Below are 23010 nucleotides of genomic sequence, written 5' to 3'. Positions count from 1 at the left end.
CGTGAGGCAAAAATGCAGATTCCTGGACCCACCTCTGACCCATTGAATCAGGGTCTCTGGGGATGAGGCGTGAGGAATCTACATTTTTCACAAGTATGCCACATGGTTCTTCACCCACTTCTTGAGTATCAATAATTCAAGATCAACAGCTCTGTGGTATGACAAAGCTGGTATTTGCTCTTCCCATGGGATTTGCTCTCACTCTTAAAGGGCACAGATTTACTTGCAAATATCAGACCATAACAAACTACAAATGTTCAATTTCTTTTCCTTCTGAAGCCACCTAAAGAAATACTGCTTGGGAAGTTTAATCAATTAATAAGTGAGGTAAGCATACGTTGTTGCTGCTGTGTGCCGTCAAGCCTATTCTGACTCACAGTGACCTTACAGGACACAATAGAACTGCCCCATAGGGTTTCCTAGGTTATAATCTTTACGTGAGCAGATTGCCAGGTCTTTTCTCCTGCAGAGCAAGATGGTGGATTCGAACTGCTGACCTTTCAGTTAGCAGTCAACCGCTTAACCATTATACCACCAGGGCTCCTTTTTTATTTGACAAAGTATAGGGAGAATATATTAAATACACTATTACTTAAAAGATTAAGTGAATAACTTGACCAAATCCTTGTTTCCATCTCCAAAATTTAATTTTCTCTCCACCATTTTGAAACACTGCATTGTACTTGATTTCTTCTAAATATCTGCTCTAATTTATTTTACCCTGAACTATGAGTGAAAGGCTGAGTAACACTTGTCCTTTCCAAACAAATCTGTCCTATGTAAAGAACGCAGCACTTCTAGAGAGTCTTTATAAAAAGAGAGTACATCTTCTCCTGTTTTCCATATAGCACAAAAATACTGTAAAGAGAAGCATCCTATTCTTTAGCTAATGAGAACATAATATGAGTTGTTTTCAAATACACACACACACATTCACACACACACACACACCACACATGCACACAAAACAGCGACACTGAGAAGGAACAATTAGGAAACCACCTGTACCTTGGATCCAGAGTACTTAGATTCACTATTAGGGATAATATCCTGAAGGGGATATTCATCTATTGTTTTAGTCATGTCAGCCAGCACTAGAGGATCCAGGAGCACAAATCTATTACCTGACCATCTGCTGGTTCCTGAACTTAGTGTTGAGAAATGAATCACTAATATAATCACAAAGGCAGAATTTTTTTTTTTCAAATGTTAATGCTGATAATTACACTTATGGTTATGATGAAGGCTGGGCTTGCCACACCAACCAAAGGAAAGAAAGTCTGAATCCAAATTCAAACCCTCTGAAAATCATTTCCATTTATGTCATTGACACAAGTGTATCCATCTTTTATTTGAATATGTAAGTTTTGAGAAATAAGTGTGCAAGTCCTTTAAAGACAAAATGACACAGTGCAATGCAGCTACTTACATTTCAGCTCACATGACAACCTTCCAAATTTGAGACAATGCCTTTATAGATGGTCATAAACTATCACGTCAGAAACAACGTCCTTGAGATATTTACATGGAAAGAATGTAAAGTCCTTTGTGAATTTTTTTGAATTATGAAAAAACCTTTGAATATTGATAGTCATTGATAAAGGCAAGAACACTCACTGTCTAGATACTGCAGACTCAGTTTATGGTAATATGATTAGTTAGACTAATAATGCTGCTTAGGCACAGTCTTGCTAATTACAATATTATAAATATTAATGTCACCCAGCCTTTCTGTTTAATTGCCACTCATGGAGTCATTCATCATATTTTCCTGGAACCCACACTGAAAGGTTTTATTTCTTTCTCCCCTTCGTTTTTCATTACTGGACCTGCAATCATACGCATTATTCTTCAAGAAGACTTTACTTCGACTGCTGGTAAAGGGAGAGTGATATTTTCCATGAAAACCAGCCAAATGAAAGTCAGGTAGACGATGTTTCTCTTCTTTTTTTCCGAGTCCCTAAGCCATCCAAGGAAGAATACCCAGGGTTTTTGTTTTCCATTCTTTTTCCTGTGGCCTGTTTCAAGTTAAGATTCATTTGAATTATTAAATGCTTCCTTAAAGAACCTTTTTATACTGCTTCTCTCTTTTTTTTTTTTAAAGTTAATTATTGATGTGGTGACAAGGTGAAAAGACTAAGAATTGTAATTTTTCCCTCTCATCGTTCACGACTTAGAAATGTCTTCTGACAATGGTTGTCTATTTAGAATAACACAAAGGAAATACAAAGGCAAAATGCTGAATGTTGTTTTAGAAAAAGGTTGCTAAAATCACTGTATTTTACAAAATGTAAATGTAGTATATGTTTCTCCGAAAATAGCAGTTAGTGAGAAAGTTGGGACATAACATTTTGAGCCCAGGTTTAACCACATAGCAGAAGCAGTTACAAAAGATACTGATTAGAAGTTAATTTTAAGAACATCCTCATATTATTCAGGACTCCAGTGATTTGATTGTCTTGAAAATAGAAGGGCAATGTTGTAAGTTCCAGAATCTGTTAGAGAATAAGAAATCTCCAGCCTCTCACCAAAAAGAATGCCCGTCATCACCATAGTAAGCAAGCATTTGGAGGTTCTTTACAAACTTTAATCTCTTTTTTATGACTTTGTGTTATATTGGTTTTATAAAAATATAACTCGCAGACCCACCATATAGCTGTAATCAAGCCTCCTTTGGAATGATTCTACTGTAGAAATCACAGTCACCTGCACTGTTCCCTCCGTTAGAGAGTGCAAACAGTACCTGGATATAAAAACTGACCCAGGATACAGTTCTCAGGGATAACACAGGAGAGGTGAGCACATACCTTCCCGGTGAGTTCAGCAATCTGTGGAACTGGCTTCCCTTTCTGGTGACGCACGGTGGCTGGACTCTGCCCATCCCAGTCTTGCAGTTCTTCAATGCTTTTCAGATAAAGAAGGGCTTTGAGGCCAGTGCAGTAGTCACCGATTACAGTGAAATCCTGATTCTGAATAGCACTGCATACCTAGAAAAGATGGACCCACCAAACAAACATAAGTCCAAGAGCTAATTCTCCAACTGGATTCTCTTTACGTTTATTCAGCAAATGTTTTAGATGCCAGACCTTGCTCTAGGCATGGCAGATCAATCACTGCCTAAAAATAAGGGTGGTGGGGTGTGAGGTACGGGGAAACTTTTGGGGGCAATGGATATTTTCATTAATTTGATGTGATGACAGTCTCATAGGTGTATGCATATGTTAAAAGTTATCAAGTTGTACGCTTTAAATATGTTTACTTCATCGTATGTCAATTATACCTCAATAGTGCTTTTAAAAATGAGATCCAGTAGGCTGAATTATCAAGGAGTCACACTCAGCATAACACAAGAAAGGGCGTTTTAATGCTCTCATTTTCTCTCTTTTGGGACGTGCTGCCTGATGGTAGTTCTTGGCTCTCGAGGCCAAGCTGGGGCAAAGCGATGTTCATTCAGTGAACTCAACCATCATTTACCCTTGCCTGCCTTTTCGGCCTCATCTGCTGTTTTTAACTTTTTGTTCACTGTGCTCCAGCACCCACGTCTTTCTTCTTTTCCTTAAATTTGACAAGTTTTTTTTCCTTATCTTAGGGTCTTTTTGCTGCCTAGAAGGCCTTTTACACATATCATCTTTTAATTATAGTTATTTATGATTATTTGATTAACAGTCTCTCCCCAATTAGACTGACGCTCCAGGAGGGTAGAACCTGTATTTACCTTGGCCACACATTATCTTCAATGACAAGCATAGGGTTTGTCATGGATTCTGCCCTCAATAAATATTTTCGAATGAATGGATAATTCAGAGACACTGTAGAAGATATGGGGCTTTGGTGGAGCAGTGGTTAAGGGCTCAGGCTGCTAACCAAAAGGTTGGCAGTTTGAATTCACTAGCTGCTCCTTGGAAGCCCTATGGGGGAGTTCTAATCTGTCTCATAGGGTTGCTGTGAGTTGGAATCAACTCAACAGCAATGGGTTTGGTTTTTTGGTAGAAGATATTTTTAAATTTGAATGAACATGTGTCAGAAAATAGAAGTTCATTTCTACAGCTAAGAAAGGTTGAATCAGGGAATTTAGGATTCTTCCAATAAATATATACTTAGGGTTCTGCAATTATAGTTCAGACTTGAGTTAAAACTTCATGAATTTGGATTTAGATAAGCATTTCTATGTTGAGTACTTTCAAATACACCTCTTCAGCCTTGTTACCAGATGCAGACTGCAGAGCCACATGTACAACTGCCAGTAGGACACCTTCACCTAGATGGCCCAACATCACTTCAAATTCAAAATTTACAATATGGAATTCAGCATTCCTCCCCACCTACTTTCTAAATTCATTCAAAGGAGCAACAAACCAGACAAATAATACTAAGCAAAGCAAAAATAATTTCTATCACATTTCCCAAGACATTGAATACCTAGTATATATCAGAGTGCCTGGTAATCAGGCACCAATAAATGGCAGCCAATAAAGAAAAAAATATCACAAGTGAATGAAAATGAAGGAAACAACTAAAAATAGGAGGATGAATCAGATGCTATTTCCAGGTCTCTTAAGGCCTTTTGAGTAAATAAATTTTGTTGTAATTCTCTTGTCTAGCATATTACCTGGTATCTAGTTGTTGCTGAATGTAAGTATTGGTTGAGAGAATTTACTGAAGACACACTAAGTTTACTGAGAGGGGAACTGGAAGTTGATAGAGAAAGAGAGAGAGAGAAAAGATGGAAGATATACGTCTCTAGGATTTTCCAGCAAGAAGTGGTAGTAGATTCCACAATAATGGATTCCATCATGTGTGTGCATAAAAGAACCAAGCGTAGAATTCTGGGAACACCAGCATTTAAAAGGAAGACTAAGGAAGAAGGTCATGGAGATACTAAGCAGATGAGATTTGGCTCTGGAGGCCAAGCTGTGGCTGGAGCAATGTTCATTCAGTTAACTCAGCCATCATTTACCCACGCCTGCCTTTTCAGCCTCATCTGCCGAAGAATATCAAGGAAGATGTAAATTGTTGAAGAAAGGTCAGTAACATCACAGCTGAAAAGTGATCATTGAATTTAGCAACAAGAAAGACACTGGCAGTTTTGCATTTACAGGGAAGAGGCTCTGCACTATGAGGGTTGGGAGATGGAAGAACTAGGAACTTAAGATATGCAGACAGACCGACTACTCTTGCAAGTAGTATGGCTCCACCGAGTGGAACAGGAGAACCAAGGGTATAGGTAGGAGGGCTTTATGTTTCATTTTATTTAAAAATTTTTTATTGTGGTAAAATATATTTAACATAAAATTCACCATTTTAACCATTTGAAGTGTACTACTCAGTAGCATTACGCATATTCACAATGTTGTACAATCATCACATAACTGGGTTCCAAAACTCTTTTAATCTCCCCAAACATAAACTCTATCTATACCCATTAAGCAAAAACTCCTTACTTACTGCTCTCCTCCAGCACATTATAATCAACAGTCTACTTTCTGTTTCTATGAATTTGCCTATTCTAGACATTTCATACCAGGGGGATCATACACTACGTGTCTGGATTATCTCCCTAGGCATAATATTTCCAAGGTTCATCCATATTATAGCATATATCAGAACTTCATTTCCCTTTATGGCTGAACAATATTCCATTGTATGGATATTTCATGTTTTGTTTATCCATTCATCTGCTAATGGACACTTGTATTGTTCCCACCTTTTGGCCGTTGTAAAAAATGCAGTGAATATTGGTGTACTATATTTTTTAAAGGATGAATTTAGCTATGTTTTAGAGAGATATGGACATTTTACATTTCAGAATATGATAGAATGATTACTCTACATTAAATTTCTGTCAAAACTGGCAGAATGAATGATAGAGTGATAAAACAAAGCAATCTAATATCTAACATGATTTGAACCCTTATTAAGGGCCAGGCACTCTGTTAAACACTTTTAAAATACCATATTTTTGTACAAATAACATGTGCCTTTATGTTTGTTTACCATCCGCTCCATCCCCCTGAGAGATATTTTCTTAAGCATGCTATGCTGATTTATTTTTTACATGTTCTACATCTGTTTGCCAACCGCTCCTTCCCCGAGGAGGAGGTGTTTTCTTAGGCTGCACTATGCCAATCCTCCCCGCCCCCACTTCTGCCTTCCCACCCCCTGAGGTATTTTCCTAAACTCACTACACTCATTTTTTTACAACAACATGCAAAACAAATTGGCATAGTGGTGCTTATGAAAATACCTCATTGGGGGGAGGGAGCAGTTGGCAAATAAAGGAAGAAGGCATGCATTATTTGCTTAAAAATATGGTATATTATCTCATTTAATTCTCAGAATAACCCAAGATGTAGGCTTTATTTTTAGACCTATTTGACAGGTGAGAAACAGTTTTAGAGAAGTTAAATGGCCCATGTCACACGGTTAGAAAGTCGTAGCGCCACAATTCATGATCATGCAGACTAATTTGGCTAGATACAGATATTGATAAAGTACAAACTGTTTTAACTTAAATTACATTTTCCTTCAACCATTCCATAAGTCAAACACATTTGTTTAAAATTGATTAAATTGTCTTCAACCCAAATGTAACTATTGTTTTAAAAATACATATTGCTAATCAAAAAATTGTCAATTTTCTCATGTTTTACTTACCTTTCCACCTGTGTAGTACAAGAACAAAAACAACAAGCCAAGACCAAAAGCAAACTTCTTTCTTTTGAGTCGATTCCGACTCATAGTGACCCTATGAATGTAAAGCAAAAACCAAAAGCAGAAACACAAAAAACTTTATTTCCTATTTTGAAGCGCAATATGTTAATAATCTGTAGGAAAGCATGGAATAACTACTAAATATGAACAAGAACATTTCCTATGAAGCCCATTTACATTACATAAAAAATCTGTTTCTCAGAAGGAACAATTTGAGCGTTAATTAGGCCTGTTATAACTTCCTTAGAGTTGATGGGTTTTTTTTTTTCAGGACAATTTTAAAGAACATCAGTATAGTTTCCCCCCCAGGATATTTTTTTTTAACTGTAAAAGTCAACTGATGCTTTACTTAATCTCCTTTGTTCACTGTGAGATTCTATTTTTTATAGTATATGCTTATCAGTGTACTTTTGCTATAGACTTAAAATAGCTTTTTTTTTTTTTTAATTAACATAGCAGATCATATTTTGAAAATCACATCATGTCATGCCCTTTATGGGATGTTCATGACTGTTGTGAAAACCTGCTGCTAAAAGGAACCTAGAAGTACTTTGCAAGGTATAAATGAGAAAGATTAATCCTAGTCATCCCAGCTTTTTCTAGTGAGAAGACTCAAAAGCCACTAATTCTTTTAACTCACAACATGGTGCAATTTGTATATGGTAGACTCAGCCAAGCAGTGATCAAAAATGTGGACTTGGTATATTTTAAACATGAAAGAACATGGTTGGGCTTAAGGCTAGTATTCCTTATCTCTCATTGTCTCCTACCCTTTTTATCCTATAGTGTTAGTGTTTCACATAATTGGGGGCCGTACATGATGGGGAGTCCCTGGGTGGTACAAATGGTTAATGGGCTCATCTGCTAACTGAAAGGTTGGAGGTTTCAGTCCACTCAGAGGTGGCTTGGAAAAAAGGTCTAGTGGTCTATTTCTGAAAAATCAGCTATTTAAAACCCTTACAGAACCCTACTGTCATACACAAGGTCACCATGAGTCAAAGCTGACTTGATGGCCACTCATTTTTATACATAAAGTAGACACAAAACCGGAACAGGGTAGAGACACTACAAGATGGCAACTGAGTAGTGTCTGGGATAGTGCGCTATGTTGGAATCCCTGGAAGCCACCCTTGAACTCAGGTTCTAGAAGTGGCTGCTTGAGATATGCTTAATGGTTTGGCAAATGCCACACTATTTATGTACCTCCCTGAAGTGAGTAATTTAATTTCTACTTTTCAATAAGATTAAATGTATTAATTATCCTGGTAGACTGCCTGATGGTAGGAAATTTGCACATGGATATTTTGTTCTGAAATTTTCATATACATACAAATAATCTGCAGATCTTATTAACATGCAGATTCTGATTCTGCAGGTTGGAGCGGGGCCCAAGGTCCTGCATTCCTGCAAGCTCCCAGGTGATGCTGATGTTATTGGACACGCTTAGAATAGCAAGGTTTTAAACACACACCATTAGGAGTGAGTCTCACCTTAACCTGAAAGGTTGTCTTCTAAACAAACGAATTTCTTCTAAACAAATTTCTTCTTCATTTTCACTATTAGATTATATCAACATTTCCATGGCCCTTAAAACAGCCAGTAATAAGAAGTCACATTTGAAGAGACAAGACTAATTTTCTGATTAAATTGTAATAAGATAAGAAATCAATCTAGATGCAAGTACACCTTTGGGAGCCAGAGATTTTTTCCCTGGGACTTGATGTTTAGAAAATGGAACTGTGCAGAAGGATGCCCTGTTGTTGCCTGACCTTTGCACTCCACTGATGACTTTATCGCCATCTCAAAGGTAAATGGTTCCTTTTAAAACTCCAAACGTGTAGCTGCTATTCCTAAACCGTGTGTTTTATATAACATCTCTTAATTGTTTGTGTAACAGCTCTGATTATGACTCTTAATAGGTGTTAACATGTTTGCTTAGTATAATTTGTAAGTTCTTTATGGTGAAGGCTGGTTTATCTTTCTTCACAGTAGGGCATCAGGTCCCATTATAAGGATCATTGTCACCATTAATTATTTCTGTAAGTGTGACTATCCTTGTAGTGGGCTGTTTTAAATAGGGGTCCCTAGATTCTCAGCTGGACCAGCATGATGCAGGAGTTGAATAGGTGCCCCCTGTGCAGCACGATTTGAGGTGGGCCATAAACTTCCCGTTGTGACTTTATCGTCTCCCCCAGAGGTCTGACATAGTGTTCTGAATTTTCATATTAGGTGCAGGAAGCTTGTCTATACCAGGCACTAAACAAACACCCTGGAGGTGACAGAGGGTTAGGGCACTATTCCTTTCTCATTGAAAGAGATTAATCACGTTAATAGTAAGCTGCCTATTTATGGTTATTTACAATTTTACAATCTCCTTTACATACATTATTGCTTTCAATACTCAGACTAAACCTATGAATTATGCAGGAGAGAGTAATATTTGACTTAAAAAATGGAAACTCAGTACTATTCTTAAAGTAAAATCTAATGGTCTTCACAACATATCAAGTAATAAAGCCTAGGGGTTAGGAGCATGTAGAAGTCAGGCAGAATTGGGTTCAAACCGTGGCTTGGCTGTGTAACAAGTGACTTTCTTCACTTAAATCTGGAGATTCAATACTTAGCATACAGGAAACTAAAAGGCCATGTATTTAATAGTTAAAATAGTAGCAAGTACTTAGTAACCTAGGTTGCCACCAAAAATAAATTTCAAATTTAAATAAACCATTAGGGCACAGATTGGGCAGGATAAAAAAAATTCCAATAACTTTTTGGTTTAACAGAGTAAAAGAAGGTGATATACCCTATTGGTATTTGTATTAAGTAATGCTCTCAAACATAGCTTTGTTCTTGCCCTCAGAAGACTTGTGTCTGAGGCCCAGCTCTGCCATTCAGCAGTTGTGTGAACTGGGGCTAGTCATTTAAACTCTTGAATTCCTCCCCTGTCTCCCAATGTGTTAAGCTGATGATAATATCTAATTTATTGTTGTGAGAATTAAATTACATCATGTAGGTCATTCTCAAAAGGGCAAATTTTGCCTGTACACAAGAAACAAAAAAACAAACAAAAAAGCACCTTCCTATGAAATGTCAAAGACAATTTACTATGAAGCTATCAAATAAAATCTAAACTGTTATTAAGAACACTAATAATTTGATTAGTGCCAGTAATGGGATGAGATGGTATGTCATTGTAGTTTCGATTTGCATTCCTCTAATGGCTAATGATCACAAGCATTTCCTCATGTGTCTGTTAGCTGCCTAAATGTCTTCTTTGGTGAAGCATCTGTTCATATCCTTAGCCCATTTTTTAATTGGATTATTTGTCTTTTCGTTGTTGAGGTGTTGAAGTATTCTACAGATTTTAGAGATTAGACCTTTGTCAGATATGTCATAGCCAATTTTTTTTCCCCAATCTGTAGGTTCTCTTTTTAATCTTTTGGTGAAGTCATCTGATGAGCATTAACTGTTAATTTTTAGTAGTTCCCCGTTATCTACTTTATCTTCTGGTGTTTGTGCATGTTAGTTATGGTTTGTATTGTATTTATACCATGTATTAGGGCCCCTAGTGTTGTCGTCTCTATTTTGTCTTTCATGGTCTTCATAGTTTTAGGTTTTATATTTAGGTCTTTGGTTCATTTTCAGTTAGTTTTTGTGCAAGGTGTGAGGTATGGCTTCTGTTTCAATCTTTTACAGATGAACATCTAGTTTTACCAGCACTACTTGTTAAAAAGACTGTCTTTCCCCCCATTTAATTGACTTTGGTCCTTTCCAAAGATCAGCTGACCATAGGTGGATGGATTTACAGCTGGGTTCTTGATTCTGTTCCATGGGTCTACGTGTCTGTTATTGTACCATTACCAGGCTATTTTTACTACCATGGCTGTATAGTAGGTTCTAAGATCAATGTAAGATGAAGACTCCTACTTTGTTCTTTTTCTGCAATAATACTCTGCTTATCCAGGGCCTCGTTCCTTTCCATATAAAGTTGGTAATTAGTTTAACCATCTCTTTAAAGAATGTTGTTGGTATTTGGATCAGGATTGCATTATATCTGTAGATCACTTTGGGTAGGATTGATATTACTGGCACTAATGAAAAAGAAAGGAAATAACAAATGTTGGAGAGGTTTCGGGGAGATTGGAACTCATGCACTGCTGGTGGGAATGAAAAATGGAGCATCCACTACGGAAAATAATATGGTGCCTCTTTAAAAAGCTCAAATTAGAAATAGCATACGATCTGGCAATCCCACTCCTACAAAGAGGTCCTAGAGAAATAAGAGCCGTCACATGAATAGACATATGTGCACCCATGTTCATCGTGGCATTATTCACAATAGCAAAAAGATGAAAACAACCTAAGTGCCCATCAGCAGATGAATGGATAAAAAAATTACGGTACATACATACAATAGAATATTGTGCAACGATAAACAACAATGGTGAGTCCACCAAACATCTGACAATATGGATGAATCTGGAGGATATTATGCTGAGCTAAACAAGTCAATCACAAAAGGACAAATATTGAGGCAGGGCCAAGACGGCTGACTAGGTAGAAGCTACCGCGGATCCCTCTTGCAACAAAGACTCGGAAAAACAAGTGAATTGATCACACACATGACAATCTACAAACCCTGACCATCAAACACAGATCTAAAGAGTTGACCTGAGTGACGGGGGGCAAAAAGCCGTGCCCTGAAGCAGTGACCGCTTCTGGAACCCGCATCCCGTTCCACAGCCTTGAGCCCTCACAGTTCCCTGGTGCTGAGTGGCGGGGGTGATTGCGGCTTACTGAGACAGGGCAAGAACAGGACACAGCCCTAATCCCTAGCTCCCTAGGGTAACCTCGGTAAAGACTCAGCCAGCGCAAGCAGGCTGCACACCGATGCAGCTAACAAGAGAATGAGCAACCACGGGGAAGCAGCAACTGTTTTTGGAGCCTGGAGCCAGCGTCCCAGCCAGAAAACCTTGGCGCCGGGCTTTGGGCTGGGCACAGGGGAGCTGAGCACAGCTTCCTGAGATGGCGCAAGCATGGGATGCAGCCCTAGTCCCCTGAAGTGACCTCGGAGGAAGCCCAGCCAGTGTATGCAGGCAGCACAATGGTGCAGCTGACAGGAGGAGAAGTCACCGGGAGGCAGCGACTTGTTTTGTAGCCTGGAGTGCGGCATCCTAGCCGGGGAGCCTTGGTACTGGGCTTTGGACTGGGAGCGCAGGAGTTGACCAGGGCTTCTGAGACAGTACAAGCACGGAACTCGGGACTAACCCTCTGGGGTAATCTCGACCCAGCCAGTGCACACAGGCTACAGTCCCCAGCTCAGGAATCTCAGATAAAACAGTCACCACCAAGCAAGATAAGTAACTTTGTCTATATTGCCGGGTGCTACTCTCTCCTATCTATCTGATCCCCCCGCTCCCTGCCCCAGGTGGCTTTATTAACACTGGAATTTCCTGGGCCAGGGAGTGAAGCGCTCTGTGGTTTTCTTTTTCCTAACTCATCCTCCTGGCCTGAGAGAAGCAGCTACTAACAGGGATGAAAAATCCTTCCCTGACTTGCCTAAGCTGGAAAAAAAATACAGAACCTGCTCCAGGCAAGCATATGAGATCCACAGTCTTTGGTTTTCATCCCTACAGGGAACACGATGGCTATTACAATGCAAAGGCAATTCTGATAGAGATCTGACTGTAATTGTTTTAGAGGATAACTGGAAACACAAGTTTTCCAGGTCTGATACCTCTACCTATTAAACAGAGCCCTCACTGATCCACAACAGGAACTGAGGGCTGAAGCTCCACCCAAACCACCTAGCCACCTGCCAAAGGGGTCTGAGGATACTGACACCTACCAATCCTTAGAGGTACAAGCATTGGGTGCCTAAGGTACAGCTGCAGAGCCCACCCACCAAAGTGCTTTAGGAATAGAGACACACCTACCTCACTGGCACATAGGGGAAGGTTGTCAGCATCCTGCCCCCCCTGGAGTGTGACCCCGCGCTGCTACTAGAATCTGGTGCACACAACTATCACCACTACTTCTCTAGGTTAATAGGTGACAGTCTACACCACACACTTGGTGACCCAAAATCAGAATACCTAAGCTGATTCTATTCAAGAATAGTGAATGGACTCTTAGCCTTATATATCTGGTAACAGCCCAAACAACCTGGTAATAGGACATAAGTGATTCAAAGGCTACAACAATCAAGACAGCACAATTTAGTAGCTCATCTGGGTATACTGAAACAAAACAAAACAAGATAAGACTCAGTGAGAAAATATAAAATAAATCATTACAATATATTATAGATGGCTCAGAGAGAGCAGTCAATATCAAACCACATAAAGAGGCAGACCATGATTGCTTCTACAACTCCCCAAATTAAAGAATCAAAATCTTTCCCAAATGAAGATACAATCCTGGAATTGCAAGATGCAGAATATAAAAAACTAATATACAGAATGCTTCAAGACATCAGGGATGACCTCAGAAATGAAATCAGGCAATCTACACGAAAAGACAAGGAACACACTGATAAAGCAGTTGAAGAAATCAAAAAGATTATTCAAGAACATAGTGGAAAAATTAATAAGCTGCAAGAATCCATAGAGGGACAGCATTCAGAAATCCAAAAGACTAACAGTAAAATTACAGAATTAGACAACTCAATAAGAAGTCAGAGGAGCAGAATTGAGCAATTGGAATGCAGAGTGGGGGGAGATGGAGGATAAGGCAATTGACACCAATATAGTTGAATAAAAATCAGAAAAAAGAATTAAAAAAAATGAAGAAACCCTAAGAATCATGTGGGACTCCATCAAGAAGAATAACTTGTGTGTGACTGGAGTCCCAGAACAGGGAAGGATAACAGAAATTACACAGAGAATAGTTGAAGATCTGTTGGCAGAAAACTTCCCTGACATCATGAAAGACAAAAGGATATCTATCCAAGATGTTCATTGAACCCTATTTAAGATTGATCCAAAAAGAAAATCACCAAGACATATTATCATCAAACTTGCCAATACCAAAGATAAAGAGAAAATTTTAAAAGTAGCCAGGGATAAAAGAAAGGTCTCCTACAAAGGAGAATCAATAAGTTCAGACTACTCAGCAGAAACCATGCAGGCAAGAAGGCAATGGGATGACATATATAGAGCACTGAAGGAGAAAAACTGCCAGCCAAGGATCATATATCCAGCAAAACTCTCTCTCAAATATGAAGGTGAAATTAAAACATTTACAAATAAACACAAGCTTAGAGAATTTGCAAAAACCAAACCAAAGCTACAAGACATACTAAAGGAAATTGGTCAGAAAATCAATAATATCAGATACCAGCACAACACAAGGTTACAGAACAGAACATCCTCATATCAACTTAAATAGGGAAATCATAAAAACAAATTAAGATTAATTGAAAAAAAATGCTCAAAACAGGGAATCGTTGAAGTCAATATGTAAAACATAACAATAATCAAAAAGAGGGACTAAATACAGGAGGCATAGAACTGCCATATGGAGAAGAAAACAAGGCGATATAGGATGACACAAGTTAGGTTTTTACTCAGAAAAATAGCAGTAAATATTAAGGTAACCACAAAGAGGTATAACAACCCCATAACTCAAAATAAAAACCAAGAAAAACACAACGACTCAGCAAACATAAATTCAACTCCTATGAAAATGAGGAACACACAATTTACAAAGAAAAACGTCTCAGCACAAAAAAGTGAGTGGAAAAATGAAATTGTCAACAACACACGCAAAAAGGCATCAAAATGACAGCACTAAACACATACTTATCTATAATTATGCTGAATGTAAATGGACTAAATGCACCAATAGACAGAGAATCTCAGACTGGATAAAGAAACATGATCCGTCTGTATGCTGCCTACAAGAGACACACCTTAGACTTAGAGACACAAACAAACTAAAACTCAAAGGAAGGAAAAAAATATATCAAGCAAACAACAAGCAAAAAAGAGCAGAAGTGGCAACATTAATTTCTGACAAAATAGACTTTAAAGTTAAACCTATCACAAAGGATAAAGAAGTACACTACATAATGATTAAAGGGACAATTGACCCGGAAGATATAACCATATTAAATATTTATGCACCCAATGACAGGGCTGCAAGATACATGAAACAAACTTTAACAGATCTGAAAAGTGAGATAGACACCTCCACAATTATAGTAGGAGACTTCAGCACACCTGTTTCGGAGAAGGACAGGACATCCAGTAAGAAGCTCAATAGAGACACGGAAGACCTAATTGCTACAATCAACCAACTTGACCTCAGACTTATACAGAACACTCCACCCAACAGCTGCAAAGTATACTTTTTTTTCTAGCGCACATGGAACATTCTCTAGAATAGACCACATATTAGGTCATAAAACAAACCTTTGCAGAATCCAAAACATCAAAATATTACAAAGCATCTTCTCAGACCACAAGGCCATAAAAGTGGAAGTCAATAACAGAAAAATCAGGGAAAAGAAATCCAACACTTGGGAACTGAACAATACCCTGCTCAAAAAAGACTGGGCTATAGAACACATTAAGGACGGAATAAAGAAATTCATAGAATGCAACGAGAATGAAAACACTTCCTATCAAAACCTCTGGGACACAGCAAAAGCAGTGCTCAGAGGTCAATTTATATCGGTAAATGCACACATACATAAAGAAGAAAGAGCCAAAATCAGAGAACTGTCCCTACAACTCGAACAAACAGAAAGTGAGCAACAAAAGAATCCATCAGGCACCAGAAGAAAAAAATTCATAAAAATTAGAGCTGAACTAAATGAATTAGAGAACAGAAAAACAATTGAAAGAATTAACAAAGCCAAAAGCTGGTTCTTTGAAAAAATTAACAAAATTGATGAGCCATTGGCCAGACTGACTAAAGAAACACAGGAAAGGAAACAAATAACCCAAATTAGAAATGAGATGGGCCATATCACAACAGACCCAACTGAAATTAAAAGAATCATATCAGATTCTTATGCAAAATTGTACTCTAACAAATTTGCAAACCTAGAAGAAATGGATGAATTCCTAGAAAAAACTCCCTACCTAAAATAACACAATCAGAAGTAGAACAACTAAATAGACCCATAACAAAAAAAGAGATTGAAAAGGTAATCAAAAAACTCCCAACAAAAAAAAAGCCCTGGCCCGGACGACTTCACTGCAGAGTTCTACCAAACTTTCAGAGAAGAGTTAACACCACTACTACTAAAGGTATTTCAAAGCATAGAAAATGACAGAATACTACCTAACTCATTCTATGAAGCCAGTATATCCCTTTTACCAAAACCAGGTAAAGACACCACAAAAAAGAAAATTACAGACCTATATCCCTCATGCCCTCATGTGTCTGTCAGTTTATCATACTGTGGGGGCTTGTGTATTGCTGTAATGCTGGAAGCTATGCCACCGGTATTCAGATACCAGCAGGGTCACCCAAGGAGGACAGGTTTCAGCTGACCTTCCAGACTAAGACAGACTAGGAAGAAGGACCCGGCAGTCTACTCCTGAAAAGCATTAGCCAGTGAAAACCTTATGAATAGCAGTGGAACATTGTCTGATATAGTGCTGGAAGACGAGCCCCCCACTGTTGGAAGGCACTCAAAAGATGACTGGGGAAGAGCGCCTCCTCAAGTAGAGTCAACCTTAATGATGTGGATGGAGTAAAGCTTTCAAGACCTTCATTTGCTGTTGTGGCACGACTCAAAATGAGAAGAAACAGCTGCAAACATCCATTAATAATTGGAACTTGGAATGTACAATGTATGAACCTAGGAAAATTGGAAATTGTCAAAAATAAAATGGAATGCATAAACATCGATATCCTAGGCATTAGGGAGCTGAAATGGACTGGCATTGGCCATTTTGAATTGGAAAATCATATAGTCTACTATGCTGGAAATGAGAACCCGAAGGGGAATGGTGTTGCATTCATTGTCAAAAAGAATGTTTCAAGATCTATCCTGAAGTACAACGCTGTCAGTGATAGGATAATATCCATACACCTACAAGGAAGACCAGTTAATACGACTATTATTCAAAGTTTTGCACCAACCGCTAGGGCCAAAGATGAAGAAATAGAAGATTTTTATCAGCTGCTGCAGTCTGAAATTGATCAAACACGCAATCAAGATGCATTGATAATTACTGGTGATTGGATTGCGAAAGCTGGAAACAAAGAAGAGGGATCAGTAGTTGGAAAATATGGCCTTGGTGATAAAAACAATGATGGAGATTGAATGACAGAATTTTGCAAGACCAACGACTTCTTCATTGGAAATACCTTCTTTTCACTAACATGAACGGCGACTATACACATGGACCTCGCCGGATGGAACACACGGAAATCAAATTGACTACTTCTGTTGAAAGAGACGATGGAAAAGCTTGATATCATCAGCCAGAACAAGGCCAGGGGCCAACTGTGGAACAGACCATCAATTGCTGATATGCGAATTCAAGCTGAAACTGAAGAAAATCATAGCAAGTCCATGAGAGCCAAAATACGACCTAGTGTATATCCCACCTGAATTTAGAGACCTTCTGAAGAATAGATTTGATGCACTGAACACTAGTGACTGAAGACCAGATGAGTTGTGGAATGACATCAAGGACATCATCCATGAAGAAACAAAGAGGTCACTGAAAAGACAGGAAAGAAAGCAAAGACCAAGATGGATGTCAGAGGAAGCTCTGAAAAGTGCTCTCGAGCGTTGAGCAGCTAAAGCAAAAGAAGAATCGATGAAGTAAAATAACTGAACAGAAGATTTCAAAGGGCGTCTCAAGAAGACAAAGTAAAGTATTATAATGACATGCGCAAAGAGCTGGAGATGGAAAACCAAAAGGGAAGAACACGCTCGACATTTCTCGATCTGAAAGAACTAAAGAAAAATTCAAGCCTCGAGTTGCAATAGTGAAGGATTCCATGAGGGAAAATATTAAACGATGCAGGAAGCATCAAAAGAAGATGGAAGGAATACACAGAGTCATTATACCAAAAAGAATTAGTCCATATTCAACATTTCAAGAGATGGCATATGACCAGGAATCAATGGTACTGAAGGAAGAAGTCCAAACTTCTCTGAAGGCATTGGCAAAAAACAAGGCTTCAGGAATTGATGGAACACCTATTGAGATGTTTCAACAAACAGATGCAGTGCTGGAGGTGCTCACTCATCTATTCCAAGAAATATGGAAGACAGCTTCCTGGACAACTGACTGGAAGAGATCCATATTTATCCCTATTCTCAAGAAAGGTGATCCAACTGAATGTGGAAATTACAGAACAATATCATTAATATCACACTCAAGCAAAATTTTGCTGAAGGTCATTAAAAAACAGCTGCAGCAGTATATCGACAGGGAACTGCCAGAAATTCAGGCTGGTTTCAGAAGAGGATGTGGAACGAGGGATATCATTGCTAATGTCAGATGGATCCTGGCTGAAAGCAGAGAATACCAGAAGGATATTTATCTGTGTTTTATTGACTATGCAAAGGCATTCGACTGTGTGGATCATAACAAACTATGGATAACACTGCGAAGAACGGGAATTCCAGAACACTTAATTGTATTCATGAGGAAACTTTACATAGATCAAGAGGCAGTTGTTTGGACAGAACAAGGGGATAGTGATTGGTTTAAAGTCAGGAAAGGTTTGCGTCAGGGTTGTATTCTTTCACCATATCTATTTAGTCTGTATACTGAACAAATAATACGAGAAGCTGGACTATATGAAGAAGAACGGGGCATCAGGATTGGAGGAAGACTCATTAACAACCTGCATTATGCAGATGACACAACCTCGCTTGCTGAAAGTGATAAGGACTTGAAGCACTTACTAATGAAGATCAAAGATCACAGCCTTCGGTATGGATTACACCTCAACATAAAGAAAACAAAAATCCTCACAACTGGACCAAGGAGCAACATCATGATAAATGGAGAAAAGACTGAACATGTCAAGGATTTCATTTTTCTTGGATCCACAATCAACAGCCGTGGAAGCAGCAGTCAAGAAATCAAAAGACACACTGCACTGGGAAAATCTGCTGCAAAGGACCTCTTCAAAGTGTTGAAGAGCGAAGATGTCACGCTGAAGGCTAAGGTGCGCCTGACCCAGGGCATGGTATTTTCAGTCACATCACATGCATGTGAAAGCTGGACAGTGAATAAAGAAGACCGAAGAAGGGTTGATGCCTTTGAATTGTAGTGTTGGTGAAGAATATTGAATATACCATGGACTGCCAAAAGAACGAACAAATCTGTCTTGGAAGAAGTGTGGCCGGAATGCTCTTTAGAGGCAATGATGGCGAGACTGCGTCTTACATACTTTGGACATGTTGTCAGGAGGGATGACTCCCTGGAGAAAGACATCATGGTTGGCAGAGTACAGGGTCAGCAGAAAAGAGGAATACCCTCAACAAGGTGGATTGACACAGTGGCTGCAACGATGTGCTCAAGCATAGCAACGATTGAAAGGATGGCGCGGGACAGAGCAGTGTTTCGTTTTGTCGCGAATAGGGTTGCTATGAGTTGGAACTGACTCGACGGCACCGAACAACAACATATCTCTCATGAACATAGATGCAAAAATCCTCAACAAAATTCTAGCCAATAGAATTCAACAACATATCAAAAAAATAATCCACCACGACCAAGTGGGATTTATACCAGGTATGCAACGTTGGTTCAATATCAGGAAAAACATTAATGTAACCCACCATATAAATAAAACAAAAAACAAAAACCACATGATCTTATCAATTGATGCAGAAAAGGTATTTGACAAAGTCCAACACCCATTCATGATAAAAACTCTCAGCAAAATAGGAATTGAAGGAAAATTCCTCAACATAATAAAGGGCATCTATACAAAGCCAACAGCCACCATCATTGTAAATGGAGAGAGCCTGAAAGCATTTCCCTTCAGAACGGGAACCAGACAAGGATGCCCTTTATCACCGCTCTTATTCAACATTGTGCTAGGGGTCCTAGCCGGAGCAATTAGGCTAGACGAAGAAATAAAGGGTATCCGGATTGGCAAGGAAGAAGTAAAATTATCTCTATTTTCAGATGACATGGTCTTATACAGAGAAAACCCTAAGGAATCATCCTCAGAGTCTCAGGTTACAAGATAAACATACAAAAATCACTTGGATTCCTCTACATCAACAAAAAGAGCATTGAAGAGGAAATCACCAAATCAATACCATTCACAGTAGCCCCCAAGAAGATAAAATACTTAGGAATAAATCTTACCGAAGATGTAAAAGACCTATACAAAGAAAACTACGAAGTACTAGTAGTGCAAGAAACTAAAAGGGACCTACATAAGTGGAAAAACATACCTTGCTCATGGATAGGAAGACTTAACATAGTAAAAATGTCTATTCTACCAAAAGCCATCTATATATACAATGCACTTCTGATCCAAATTCCAATGACATTTTTTAATGTGATGGAGAAACAAGTAATGAACTTCATATGGAAGGGAAAGAAGCCCTGGATAAGTAAAGCATTACCGAAAATGAAGAACAAAGTGGGAGGCCACACTCTACCTGATTTTAGAACATATTATACAGCCACAGTAATCAAAACAGCCTGGTACTGGTACAACAGGCACATAGACCAATGGAACAGAATTGAGAACCCAGATATAAATCCATCTGCATATGAGCAGCTTATATTTGACAAAAGCCCAGTGTCAGTTAATTGGGGGAAAGGTAGTCTTTTTAACAAATAGTGCTGGCATAACTGGATATCCATTTGCAAAAAAAGGAAACAGGACCCATACCTCACACCATGCACAAAAACTAACTCCATGTGATCAAAGACCTAAACATAAAGACTAAAATGATAAAGATCATGGAAGAAAAAATAGGGACAACGTTAAGAGCCCTAATACAAAGCAACAACAGAATACAAAACATTACTAAAAATGATGAAGAAAAACCAAATAACTGGGAACTCCTAAAAATCAAACACCTATGCTCATATAAAGACTTCATCAAATGAGTAAAAAAGACCACCTAGAGATTGGGAAAAAATTTTCAGCTATGACATCTCCGACCAGTGCCTGATCTCTAAAGTCTATATGATTCTGTTAAAACTCAACCACAAAAAGACAGACAACCCAATTAAAAATTGGGCAAAGGATTTGAACACACACTTCACTAAAGAAGATATTCAGGCGGCTAACAGACACATGAGAAAATGCTCTCAATCTTTAGCCATTAGAGAAATGCAAATTAAAACGGTAAGATTCCATCTCACTCCAACAAGGCTGGCATTAATCCAAAAAACACAAAATAATAAATGTTGGAGAGGCTGCGGAGAGATTGGAACTCTTATACACTGCTGGTGGGAATGTCAAATGGTACAACCACTTTGGAAATCTACCTGGTGTTTCCTTAAAAAGCTAGAGATAGAACTACCATACGATCCAGCAATCCTACTCCTCAGAATATATCCTAGAGAAATAAGAGCCTTTACACGAACAGATATATGCACACCCATGCTTATTGCAGCACTGTTTACAATAGCAAAAAGCTGGAAGCAACCAAGGTGTCCATCAACGGATGAACGGTTAAATAAATTATGGTATATTCACACAATGGAATACTACACATCGATAAAGAACAGTGATGAATCTGTGAAACACTTCATAACATGGAGGAACCTGGAAGGCATTATGCTGAGTGAAATTAGTCAGACGCAAAAGGACAAATATTGTATAAGACCACTATTATAAGATCTTGAGAAATAGTTTAAACTGAGAAGAACACATTTTTTGTGGTTACGAGAGGGGGGAGTGAGGTAGGGTGGGAGAGGGTTACTTACTGATTAGATAGTAGATAAGAACTACTTTAGGTGAAGGGAAGGACAGCACTCAATACAGGGGAGATCAGCTCAACTGGACTGGACCAAAAGCAAAGAAGTTTCCTGAATAAACTGAATGCTCCAAAGGTCAGCGGAGCAAGGGCAGGGGTTTGGGGACTATGGCTTCAGGGGACATTTAAGTCAGTTGGCAATATAAATTTTATTATGAAAACACTCTGCATCCCACTTTGAAGTGTGGCGTCTGGGGTCTTAAATGCTAACAAGCGGCCATCTAAGATGCATCAATTGGTCTCAACCCACCTGGATCAAAGGAGAATGAAGAACACCAAGGTCACAAGATAATTGTGAGCCCAAGAGACAGAAAGGGTCACATGAACTAGAGACTTACATCATCCTGAGACCAGAAGAAGTAGATGGTGCCCAGCCACAACCGATGACTGCCCTGACAGGGAGCACAGCAGAGAACCCCTGAGGGAGCAGGAGAACAGTGGGAATGCAGACCCCAAATTCTCGTAAAAAGACCAGACTTAATGGTCTGACTAAGACTACAAGAATCCTGGTAGTCATAGTCCCCAAACCTTCTGTTGGCCCAGGACAGGAACCATTTCCGAAGCCAACTCATCAGACATGGATTGGACTGGACAAGGGGTTGGAGAGAGATGCTGATGAGGAGTGAGCTATTTGTATCAGGTGGACACTTGAGAGTGTGTTGGCATCCCCTGTGTAGAGGAGAGATGGGAGGGTAGAGAGGGCTAGAAACTGGCAAAAGGGTCACGAAAGGAGAGACTGGAAGGATGGAGCAGGCTGACTCATTAGGGGGAGAGTAAATGGGAGTATGTAGTAAGGTGTATATAAGTTTATATGCGAGAGACTGACTTGATTTGTAACTTTCACTTAAAGCACAATAAAAATTATTTTAAAAAAAAGGACGAATATTGTATGAGACCACTGTTATAAAAACGTAAGAAAAGGTTTATTTCCATGAGAAAAAAAAAAAAAACTTTGATAGTTACAAAGGAGGGGAAGGATAGGCAGGAGAAATCACTAACTGAATAGTAGATAAATTAACTTTGGTGAAGGGTAAGACAACACACAATACAGGATAAGGCAGCACAATTTGACCAAAGTAAGATCATAGAAGCTTCCTAGACACAACCAAACACCTTGAGAGACCAAGTTACTGGGGCTGAGGGCTGGGGACCATGGTTTTGGGGGACATCTAGGTCAACTGGCATAACAGTTCTTAAAGAAAATGTCCTATGTCCTACTTTGGTGAGTAGCATCTAAGATATATTTATTGGTCTCATCACATTCGCAGCAGAGGAGAATGAAGAAAACCAAAGACACAACGAAAATAGTAGTACAAAGGACTAACAGATCCCATGAACCACAACCTCCACCAGCCTCAGCCCAG

The 23010-nt window shown here is 38.9% G+C and overlaps 1 protein-coding gene across 1 annotated transcript in view; it reads right to left on the bottom strand.

The window, feature by feature from the left end:
• Positions 1-23010, bottom strand: part of DPYD (dihydropyrimidine dehydrogenase) — a 972677-nt gene that overhangs the window by 134864 nt on the left and 814803 nt on the right. The window contains exon 20 of the mRNA XM_010598084.3: positions 2808-2987. Coding sequence (XP_010596386.1) covers positions 2808-2987 — 180 coding nt within the window. The remainder of the gene's footprint in view (positions 1-2807; positions 2988-23010) is intronic.

This window comes from Loxodonta africana, chromosome 3 (assembly GCF_030014295.1).
Source record: "Loxodonta africana isolate mLoxAfr1 chromosome 3, mLoxAfr1.hap2, whole genome shotgun sequence".
NCBI classification, from domain to species: domain Eukaryota; kingdom Metazoa; phylum Chordata; class Mammalia; order Proboscidea; family Elephantidae; genus Loxodonta; species Loxodonta africana.
This window is presented reverse-complemented; position numbering and strand designations above follow the sequence as displayed.